A 12,614-nucleotide genomic window follows, 5' to 3' on the forward strand; every position below is an offset into this window, starting at 1 on the left:
AGGGACCCTGTAGAGTACATCTACCAAAAATTAGACCTGTATATAGGGGGAATTGTCTAGGACAGCCTGTCAGAATAGTAAAAAAAAACGATCATTGTACATACTCGGGCGTGTCAGATTAAGATATATGTGGTTCATTACATGTTGAAAAGTATATATTCTCTTAATCCGATAATTTAAGTGTAACGAAAATGTGTGGGAGGGTGCCAAACTTGTACATGGTTAAATTTTCGAGCGCGGTGGCTTTGTTTCTCAATTTGAAGCTGATCTAGAAGAACTAGTTGAGAACAACGAAGAAGAAATGGACGAACCACCAGTAGACGACAAAATAGAAAAACTAACCTCTCCATTTGAAATAAAGGATATAATCAGAAGCTTGAAGAATAGAAAAGCTCCCGGAAGTGATAAAATAACGAATGCTATGTTGAAGAAATTACCTAGAAAAGGTATTGCTGCTCTCACAAATATTGCAAACGGTATAATGAGGACTGAACACTATCCGAAAAAGTGGAAAACTGCAGAAGTCATAGTGTTCAACAAACCAGGCAAAGATAAAAAATTCCCCCAAAATTACAGGCCGATAAGTTCATTGTCCGCCCTAGGAAAAGTAGTAGAAAGAGTAATCGACAGGAGGCTTACAGAAGAAACTGAAAATCTGAATCTCATTCCAGCAGAGCAATTCGGATTCAGAAGAGATCACTCAACAGAACAGCAATTACTGAGACTCACAGAATACATAACAGAAGGATTCCAAAATAAACTAGCAACAGTTTCTAATAAACTTTTTAGGGTTTTCATTCCTAATCTCTGAAACAAAATCAATTAAAAATGAAATAAACGTAAATTCTTGCACTAATTTGTCAGGAGCAAATCAACTAGAAAAAATTGTTGCCTGACAAAAAAAACCTGAAAATAAGGAACGTTGAAATCATAATTTTATATCTCAACGTTCTTTATCTTTATATGTTTATTTTAAATTCCATGTATCTATGTTCTAAGGCTACATTTCACATCAACCCTTTTTCACATCAGGATTTCCAAACCTTTTTTCCGAATAATCTTTTGACATTGGCAGAACTTTTTTATTTCTCTGTTCAGTAACTTGGCTGAACAAATTGGTCGTCCAGTGAATATTTCGCGTAATCTGAAGTCAGGTCTATATGACATTATCGTTAGCTCATGTTTTTGCGCCAGTTTGGATGCCATTCACCGAGAGTTAAGAGCTAGTAATCGTATTCAATTAGTCGGTGGAGTTATGGATATTATGTGTCACAAAGGAATGCTTAGCTGCTGCTTTAAAGATTTATTAAAATCTAAAAAAATTTCCAAATTGATGAAGAGATGTCATTGTATACATATTTTTACTTTTTGAATATATCAACCTTCAAAATTCCTAAGCCATTTCAAAAAAAATACCATTCCACTGATTTACGCGGCTTGTCTTTCCAAAACTATTTTTTTTATCTGTTGGGAAGTTTACAGTCAACCACCTATAACTAAACATTTCAACTTTTAACACTATATAGCTACGAATCTAAGCGTTTGCGGATGTATATTTATGAATGATTCATTGTTTCAAATTTACTCAGGGAATATACACATTGAATTATCGTATTGAATTCTGAACCTTCCTGTATGTATGAAGAAAATTCTTAGGTCACCTCATTGAAATAATGTGAATAAGGCCGTTGTTTGCTTGGTATAACAGGACATAATTTATGGTATTTCGGGTCAAGTTTTCCGATAAATTAATGAATTTCATCACGAAAACCATTTTCGTTTCAGTGAATGAGGTGAATTTGCTGTATATGTCGTATGATATATGATTGCATCTGTAAATTATCGAAATTAATTCAGATACATAAAATCCATATCCATTTATATAAGAATCAACAAATTTGAATTGAAAAAACCTGAATTCAGTTGGATTTCGTCACGTGCTAGGTGGCGCTTGGGTATAGTCACATTTTGTAGGGCGTAATGGAATGTAAGATAGGGTCCATATTATTTCGTTTCGTTTCCATGGAGGTGAGTGCTGTGTGATACTCCGAGTGATGGTGGTTGGCTAGTTCAATTTAGAACGTAACATTTGTTGTTTTTTTTATTCGATGGGTCGTAAATTTACAATCTTGTGCAAGTGTGTCATTCACGATGAGAAAAAAAAATAGAATAAATAATCAATAATTAAGGACTCACCTACTACCTCCAGTTCTATCCAGTGATTTTTTGTAGCCGATGAGGAATAATCTATTCTACATCTATACACACCTTCGTCCTTCTCTAAAATATTACTCAATATGAGTGTTGCCGGTTTTTTGAAAGTGAAGGAAAGATGTCGGAATTGTATCGATGTATTTCGCCATTCCACGGGAGGCATAGTCCTCTGATCATAACTGCAAATGAAATGAGGTGATAAATAGTACTATCATTAAATATTAATCTAGAAGGATATCAATGGTTTGGTGAAGAAATATATTCCTCGTAAATATCCATAATGGATGAAAAATAACCAATGCCTGTATGCCAGATATAATACATATATAGGGTAGGATGAATTTGAAAGACACCGAAAAAATGAAAGGGTTGATTTTTTGCGGAATTAAAATGGGTATTTGGTATAAAATTTTTTAGATAACCTCCCTCCGGAAAAGTTACACTTCTCAGAAGTTTGTATATGAATTGGCCTTTTGAGCTATGTTTTTAAAAAAGAAAACTTTCATCCAAAAAAAGTTGTGAGAAAAAATATCTTGAATGTTTAGTACTTCCACCCTTTCTAAGCATACTTCAGGGTTGAAAAAATTCCAACATGTGTAATTTCATTGACAAATGATAGTTTCGTACTTCAGCTCAAAATACAGGGAAAAAAAAACAATGTTTTTTATCTTCGGAAAGATGTTTTTCAAGATATTTTCTTCTCAGCAGAAATATATTAGAAGGAGTAAGACTTCATATTTTCACTATCTCCTCATGAACACCCTTTACATGTTAGGTCCAAACAGTAAACTGTGTTGAAATACTATGTAATGGAAAAATCTGAAATGGTATATACTAAAAAAAAACCTCCTAAGCTGAAATATATTAAAAGAAGGGAGACTTCACATTTTCACTATTTCTTTCATAAGAATCCCATCGACTCTCAAAAAGGTTGAATTTACAGCCGAGTTTACAGCCAAGGTGTGGTAATGTTGAAATTCAAAACAGTTATCTCACGATATTTTCAGCACGAAATTATGGTCAACGCCATAGCGGCAAATCACCCTGTATATAGAAATGTCGAATTTATAATTTCAATTTATATTAAATAATAAATGCCATCGACCATTAGTCGATCAGCAAGTCTTCAGTTGGGAATTGGAAAGCATATTGACAACAATCCTCAATTATGCGCCTTAAAGTTTTTTTTTCAGCACCTCAGTCACAATGGGGGATTCTATTCAAATTGGGTAATCACAGCATATGCAAGTTTAAATTGAACAATTATGAGATTCATTCATGTTTTTTTTTCAAATCCACCGCTGAAACTATTCAAAATCATTCTTCAAATATGAGGTTTTCAAATTTGAATCGTTTCGTTTCTAGTTAACGATTTGGCAACAGTGCCTACTAGAAAATAAAAAAACAATGGCTTGTTTATGAAATAACAGCTGTTGATTCACAGCCATCATAAAGCTGTAATCCGTACTCACTGGCGAGCCTCAACAGCCACCGACCATAAATATTCCATAAAATTTTACGACCTTCCTCCTTCCTCGTTCATCGCATACTTCATAGAGAGCCATCTTTGTCTATCTCATCCAGATAGTGTATTTGTTATTCTTCATTATCAATGCATATTTCAATCGATCTTGCCAACTTGTGCAATAGAAACGAAACGCTTTAAATTTTAAACACCCATTTTTATTTTTCATTTTTAAGTACCAAAAATATTTTTTTTTTGGGAAACGATTGAAATGGATATTTTGAAATGTGATGTTTCAAAGATATTTCATAAAAAATACCTCATTTTTGTGAGAAGGAGTATTCCCTATTAGGGTGTGTTTACTAAACTTTGTTTTATCGAAGCTATAGACTTCATTATTTTTCAAACGAAAACCTCGACAATGAATCCTAAAAATATTTTCATAAGTATACAAGATGTCCGCAAAACAAATAGACACATGGGTTCTGTTTTTTTTTAAGACACTGATTTTCCACTAAATTGTCAATATAACGAACCTCGGTTTCATACACTTATCTGCCTTGGTTTTTAAGTTATGTGTCAAAACAGCGTCGTGAATGGACCCACAGAAAAATTAATCACTTCAGAACCATTCAACATAATTCAATCATCTTTTCTTTAATCGATTCCTTAATGCCTCAGGTTTGAGCACATGTTTCGACGTGCAGTCGAATTTAAGCGCGATTTTCAAACTTCAAATTCGCCTACCTGTCAAATGATGCGCTGAAACTAAGATGTCTAAAAACATGGTGTATGCACTGATTATATTTTGTTTTTCCATCTTTGGAAATAAGAGATAAGTTTCGTTTTTCCCACTGTAGGTAGCGCTATTTAGAAATTGACAGTTGTCAATTGATATTTGAAAATATAATAATTTGAATATATTCCTACCACTTGCCAATGTGCTGTATTTATAAACGATTATTGGTGTGTGAAAATGTATTAGTTTCGAGAAAGGGTGTACAACATTCATTTATTCAACATGTCGTTCAGTAAGTTCAGCTTTCTGTATGGACAATCAAGAACTACAGCTAATAATTCGGTGTTGTTGGACTATCACCCTTTGTTGTTGGAATTTAAGGCAGAACCAAATCAGATGAACGAAGATTCGGGACAGATACAGCTAAGAGTTTTATGGTAACTTCAGCGATATTTAATAAAAGGAAATGTATCGAAAATACGTAATGTGAATTGTGAGCATGTATAGTGAAAATGCCGTTTCCGTCAATTGAATATATTGGATATTTCGCCAATTATCTGTGTTTTATTGAAATGATGTTGAATTATCCTCCTCATGAATACTTGAAGAATGGCAAGTACTCTTTCGAATCCTTCGATAGTGATGAAATATCTGCAGATTCGTTGTCCGATCGGGATCACAGATTGCTGTAATTTGTGATCGATATCAACAGAGAAAAAAATAAAACGAGAGAGTATCATTAGGCATTCTTTAATAAAACAAGGATAGAACATGGTGGCGCCGCCACGAAGCAAATCTCTTATTTTCGATTTGGTCTAATGTCATTGCATTCAAAAATTGACGAGTGCATACACCATGTTTTTAGACATCTTAGCTGAAACTTGTTGGTTCTGCATTTATAAATTTTTCTGCGGGTCTATGCCACACGCTATTTTGACACATAAACTAGCAACATAAACAAGTCAAAAACTAAAGCAAATAAGTCTATGAAACTGGATTCTATCACATCGATAATTCAGTGGCATCCGTGAATATCTTTGTCGCTTGGAAGTAGGGGGTAGTATGCGTCAAATCCGGTAGTTCTGATTTTGTGCAGACTTGTTTATCATGTTGGCCTAATGAATAATCCAAGATTGTGACCTCGAGCGCCGAACGCAACTTTGTTAAATCTTAAAAATCGCTAAAAAATCGTTTTTTTTTTTTAATTTTGGTGATTATTACTCTAAAGGACTATTTTTTGGAAAAACTTTTTCAGAACGTTTTCAAAGAAGACTAAATTTGCTACAATATGATACTAGAATTGTCTCTGTGGACCCAATAGTTTCCGAGATTCACGCCCGTTTGCACCGCTTACCCATAAAAGTTCTTCTTTTCTAGGTCCCACTTAGCCCGGGTGTCTACTGGAAGCGTATTCGAGCGGCTACGCGCTCACGTACGGCAAGCCGCTACAGATCCCAAGTGACGTATTTCAATACAGCGTTGTCCACTGCAGGCGACTGCGAGCGGGCGTAATCAAGCGTCTACGCGCTCGTACGCGCGATCCGCCTGAAATGGGATCTGTAGCGAGTGTAGCGCGTGCACGCCCGTTTAGCTCATCCATTTCAGTCCGGTTAAATTGAGATTCAATAAGGATTTTGTGCCTATAAAAGATTTCTATTGTTTTAATGGCTTCATCAGTGACCGATTTAAATCATCTAGGGTTTTTTCCTTCAAAGGAATTGAGCATAACTTTTGGCTGCCAAGAAATGGGGTTTTTTGTAGTTTTCAATCATATGTCCTCAAGAAATACGGATATCGACTAATTACTTGGGAGAAAAGCTATAGAGCACTGAATTCTACATCCAATGAGATCAATCGTGTACTTTTTCTCACTATTGGATCCCAAATTTGAGACAATTTCCAAAAACATTGTAAAATATTATATTTCATATTGATTTCTCGGAAAAATCTTTGAAAGCAGCTTATATATGAGAGAATTATAAAAACATATAAAAAAGTTGTAAAGCATTAAATTTCACATCGATTGAAAACACGCGTTCATTACACAGATACAAGTTTTTCGTTAATATTTCAGATTCAAAACGTCATAGACCATTTCGTGGTCATGGACAGTCAACGACAATATCTCTGATATTTGGCTCAACTCTGATATACTTTAATATGGAAACGTGTTGAGGAACGCCGCCTTAATCGAGAATTTAGTAATATATAATAGAAAAAAATTGAGCTTTGTTTATATTTAGTTTTCCAGGGGAGATAAAATCGAGAAAAAACACGCATTTTTGGCAACCAAAAAATTAGCTGAGGAGGAAACCTAGGATAGTTTTTCTGGATGAGTCGTTCAAACAATTGAAATCTTATTAGAAGAATTGTTTCTCGTTGTTTTCATCGCATTGTCAGTAAAAATAAAATTCGATTCATTTAGTAGTAGTTGGGAAATATATAGGGTCCGTTCTTCGGTTAACAGTAGAGATGGTTGAATTCTCGATTTGATTTTGGCTATAAAAATTGCAGCCATCGCAAACAACAAGCAATACTGGATTGAGAACGATCCTTCGGCTCCAACGCTGAATTGAACGCACGAAGCCTCCTCCAGTGGACAACCTCTGTAGCGCCGCGCCGCCTGTTTTGTAGCGGCTACAAACGCTCGTTTCGCGAGAGCGTGTAGCCGCTCGAATACGCTTCCAGTGGACACCCGGGCTTAGACTTAAGTTTCACTCAAAAATCTCATTTGCACCGGTACCGCTTTGGAAACTTGGCTAAGGGACACCGACATTTGGCAACGCTGCCTGTAAGATTATTAAATTGTTGGTAAACTCGACCCACCTATGACCCTTTCTATGACTTATTAATATTTCCGGCTGGCCTGCTGCACATCACCTGAGTGTCGTTTGAACTCAAAATCTACAAATCCCAGCGTAGGTTTGTGTTTTATATTTTGAAGTGAAGGTGAATTGCACCTAGTGTAGGAAATAGGCGTGAAGAATCTTCTTGCGTCGAGTATTTCTCTCGAGAACATCAAGATTCATCACCATCCCCTGATGGGGGTATATCATCCCAATACGTCAATCCAGATACGGACGAACCTCAACCGGTTCGTCAAAGGGCAAAATTGATAAATTCCTTTGATTTTCAATATTACTCAATTTCCAAAAGAATAAACTTATTAGGTTTTGTTGTACTACTTATTCGTAGCTTAGCTTTAACATCACCGTTCACACTTTTCTTTTTTCAACATCCCATCATGAGAAAAATGATAAACATTGAAAGGCTTAGTCTTGGAAACTATTGGGTCTACAGGGACAGTTCTAGTATCATATTGTAGCAAATTAAGTCTACTTCAAAATCATGCAAAAGAAGTATTTTCAAAAGCTACTCCTTCAGGGTTGTAATCGCCAAAATTTTTAAAAATAACAATTATTATTCATTAGGCCAATATAACAACAACTACTGTACTGCAATGTAAAATTCAAAAAGGTAAAAGAAATGAAGGGTTGACAAAAACAGAACCCATGTGTATATTTCATTTTCGGACATCCTGTATACATATGAAAAAAGTTTTAGGATATGTCCATTGTTGGGACTATTATTAAAAATAAAATCAAATTGTTAGCTTGAAAATACACAACGTTGTGGACCATGTATATGCACCCCAGGGTCACCCAGTATATCTTGCGAAGTAAATCGATTCCAGGAGGTCTTGACGTGTTATTATGATATGGTTTTCAAGGTTCGCGTTATTAATACACTGCGTTCTCCGGCTATCTATCAAAGAATCGCACCACCTTCCTTTCTAAATTTAATTTGATTTATAAAGACAATATTGAACTTGAACTATAGAAAATTTTTGGTGGCTTGTGTCGGGAATGTATGTACTTTAGTTAGGTTTTGCTTTCTTGTTCCCGAATTAGAGCGTCTGTCGAATGTCTGTTATTTTTTAATTTAGAGCAGAAAATGGTTCAATGCCGCGTCCTGACCGAAGCTCAACCGTCAACGAACGAAAACTCTATCGAATATGAATATTAGCGTTAGAATTAGAAAAGATAAAAAAATAATCGAATTCAGTATTATATGTTGGGAACGTTGGATGAGATTCGATGATACTTTTGTGGCCAAGAAATGATTATCTGCGACTGAAAATATGTCAATCTCGTCCACATTAAAACAAACCTCCCTTTGATGTACCGCGTCACGACAGAATGCAAGCAAACATCATCGAACCGTTGGAAAGCGTTTGGATGGATTTTGCAATACCTTCCACACCGAATCCGACGTATCCTGATCTCTATTTTCAATTCACATGTCCGTTCGCTAGTGTAATTTTTTTGGGAATTTAATTCTAGTTAGTATTGGGATGTCAAAAGGAAGAATATACAGACTGTCTGTAAACAAATGCGAAGGACTTAACGAGATGATTCCTCAATGAAAATAAGCAGTGGTAGTAGGTATCCAACTCCCTTCCAAGATACAGCCTTTGGAAGCCTATGACGAGTTGACGATTTTTAAATTTTTTTTCGGGTTCTAGGAAATACTGGATCATAAATCTATACATTTTATGAAGCACTAAGTAGATGTTACTCACACAATTTTTTTTTAGGTTTCATAACTTTATTATTAGGGGTTGAAAATGACAACCCCTTATGATTTTCCTTTAAAAATTGTTTTCGGGGGATAGATTAGATAGATAGATAGAAGCTCTATGAGGCAGAAAGTTGATGCATGTATTTTAGTGGTAGAATTGAGTATTAATTGAGTTTAATACTCAATGGTGGTAGCTAGTCATTCTATGGAACAGTGGTCAGAACTGCTTGTAAGTTTTTATTTATTCCGAGAAAAGTATCGACTGTATCGAAATTTTGCAAGAGACTTTTTTTTACTCCAGAATTGAATGGGAAACCATAGGAGAATTTTATTTTTCGAAAATCTATCCCACGAAAACAATTTTTGAAGGAAAATCATGAGTGGTTGTTATTTTCAACCCCTAATAATATAGGTATGGAATCCAAAAAAAAATTGTGAGTTACACCTACTCAGTGCTTCATATTATGTATAGTTTTATGACTCATTGTTTTTTAGAACCCGTAAAAAAATTAAAAACTGTCAACTCGTCGCCTTTCAAAGGCTGTATCTTCGAAGGGAGGTCGATTTCGAAAAAAAATTTATAGGAACTACCCCTGCTTATTTTCATCGCAAATCACCTCCCTGAGTCCTCCGCATTTGTTTACAGACACCCTGTATATAAAAGAAATGCAATTCAGTTGACAGTCGATTGTAGGGGGATGACGTATTGGGTCGCCAGGCTAAGACTATTTTTATTCTTACAATTTTCTCAATAATAGAACGAAATAACAAAAAGTGTAGAAGTAAATTTTCTGCAAATGACAAGTATGTAACTTGAATAATTTGATTAATCTGTACTACCACCTCTACCATCGGTTCAAGCACCAATTCGATGAGACATGCTATCCATAAATTTGTTTATTTCTTCTTGATGAACATTTGACCATTCTTCTGTGTTCTTTGTTACCAGGGTTCTTTTGACGAGCTTTAATATTTCTCGTGATCCTATCCCATAAGTGGTCTATAGTATTCAGATCTGGTGGACAAGAAGGCCACTATAAAACTGTGATTTTGAAAATCTGCTGGTATGTTGAGATCGCCAAAATCACCTCGTCAGATCCTGACTAAATCAACATACCTGTGACCTGTTAGGTTTATTCGAATGTGAAGTAAAGAAGTTTTTTTCAACAATCATAATTCCACCCCAAAACATAACAGTACCTCCTTTGTATTTCGGGATGAGTTTGGCAGCATGAAGTCTAGCTTTTCTTCCTCTACCTCTTAAAATGCGAATTCGCCAGTCATCGGATATTAGGCCGATTCTGGTATTCTGGTATCATCCAAAAAACAGACATTTTTTCAATCTTTAATAGTCCAATTTTTAGTTTAAATACCAATTTAAACGGTCAGCTTCATTTTGCCTTGAAAGTTCTGGAAGCCTTAACTGTCATCTGCTAAATAACTTCCGAGCGCAAAGTGTTTTTCTTGGATAGAAACGCTCACACCTGTATACGTTGTTTTGAAGCTGTGCATGAGATGTTGTGGAATTTCTTCTTGCTATTCCAGCTAGAAGGATATCCTGCCTTTCTGTAGTTACTCTTCCACGACTTCCCCTCGGTCTATTCTTTAGGATTCCCAATTCCAGAAATCCTGAAGAGGGTTTTGAAACTACTCCTTGTGTAACCCCCAACGTACTTGCAATCTCCCTTTGTGGCATGCCTTGATCTGCCAGACCAATACTTCTTCAGCTCTGGACTTCCGACAACCCCACGTACGGAATTTTTGCTGAATGTGCGAAAATAAACAAATCATAAACTCACCTCAACTTGGAGGAGATACAGTGAAATCTAAACTGTGAGGATAAATCTTATCGAGTTATTTGTTAACCTACTTACATGTTCTTGTTAGTGAACACATGTAATTTTTCATCCTTTATAGGAAAAAAATAAACGAATATTCCATATTCTGGTTGATCCCACATAAGTTTGGTTGTGTGTATATTCCGAACCTTACACTGTGCGACTGGATTTCAGTTTCCTGTCTCTTGCGCTCTGAATATCTCCTATACGTCCAAAAGCATATTCCGAATCTGTATATCTTCTAGCTCAAAAGGTTTATTCAACGATGTTGAAATCCGGGTTTTCTACGGTTGAACCACTATGACATACATAACTAATGTAACTCTTTGAGTGATGTACTGGAATGAATATGAGACTTGTTCAAGTAGTTGAATCTATTATTATGTTAATAAGTTTTTACCATTGTCTACTGGAAAAGCAAATTTTGTTACCATGATCGTAAGCAAGAAAGTGCCGACAAAAAATCAAGTATATCTCCGGGATGAATTCCTGCATTGATACATTTGAAGCATCGAAAGATCGTTGCAGTAAAGAAAATCATATTAAAATAACTTATCGCTATTCTCTCATGGAATATTTTCGAGGTAAAAGTAAAATCTGTGGTATATTATTTAAGTGCGGCTACATTGAACAACTTTCTTTGAAACATAGCACAATTATCGAGTCTTGAGTCGATTAAGTACATAATAGGCAAAATTCGCTGTCTACTGAGGGGATCTCGAGAACTATAGAAGCTGGAGAAAGAGGATTGAACATTCTAGTTATTTTTTCCTGACTAATTCAAATCTGAAAACAGAATCGGCCCATTATTTCTAGATTTTGAGTTATGAACAAAAATTGGGAAATTGCGATTTGCAATAATCCTGAATTACGAGGATATATTGAAAAATTCTTAGCCCACTATAGAACCAAACAAAATTTCAATGTCAAAATATTTTATTTCTAAACATATTCTCCTCTTAATTGGATACATTTAATACAGCGAACCTGCAACTCTGCTGAATAAGGGAGGTGTTCTAGAAATTCAAACCCTAAATCACGAATTTTTTGCATGGCAACATGAGAATTGTATTCAGGGCGTTGTCCTTAAAAAACCAAACACCTTTGGTTATCTTTCAGAGTCTTTTCTCCTTAATTTTTTCCTGTAGAGTGGTCAGTAATGTCGAATAGTAATCTCCGGTTATTGTTCTACCCTTATCAAAAAAATCAATCATGATTACTCTATACAATCCCAAAACAACTGAAGCAACAACTTTTCCAGCAGATTTTTGGACATGAAACTTCTTAGGTCTTGGAGAACCAGAGTGTCGCCATTCCATCGATTGTTGCTTTGTTTCTGGATCGTATAAATGTACCTGAGTCTCATCCATAGTAACAATTCGCTTTAAGAAGTCTACATCGTTTTAAAATCGAGCACAGATCGAACGCGATGCTTCTACCCTTGCACGCTTTTGGTCAACATTCAAACATATGGGGATCCATTTGCAGCAACTTTTCTCATGTCCAAATTGACGTGAACTATATGATGAACGCGTTCGTATGAAATATTAGGTGGACATCTTCTTTCTTCTAAATTATTGCGCAACTCTGGATTACTTTTTTGACCTAAAACTTCACACTGATATGTAGAGTTCCAGAATTACATCTCGGAGGAAAGAGAGCGAGCAGACTTTGCTCTGATTCGTAGATAGACGTAGATCTACGCTCTGATTGGACGGTATTGACGTAACAGATGGAAAAGATGGAAAAGATGCGATTCTGGAACGAGGCAATACTT

The 12,614-nt window shown here is 35.5% G+C and overlaps 1 protein-coding gene across 1 annotated transcript in view; it reads right to left on the minus strand.

Moving 5' to 3' along the window:
* The window catches only part of LOC123306869 (nephrin-like), a 429,730-nt gene that overhangs the window by 71,315 nt on the left and 345,801 nt on the right, over positions 1–12,614 (minus strand). Inside the window, exon 5 of the mRNA XM_044889048.1 lies at positions 2,197–2,393. Coding sequence (XP_044744983.1) covers positions 2,197–2,393 — 197 coding nt within the window. The remainder of the gene's footprint in view (positions 1–2,196; positions 2,394–12,614) is intronic.

Source organism: Coccinella septempunctata, chromosome 2 (genome assembly GCF_907165205.1).
Source record: "Coccinella septempunctata chromosome 2, icCocSept1.1, whole genome shotgun sequence".
NCBI classification, from domain to species: Eukaryota; Metazoa; Arthropoda; class Insecta; order Coleoptera; family Coccinellidae; genus Coccinella; species Coccinella septempunctata.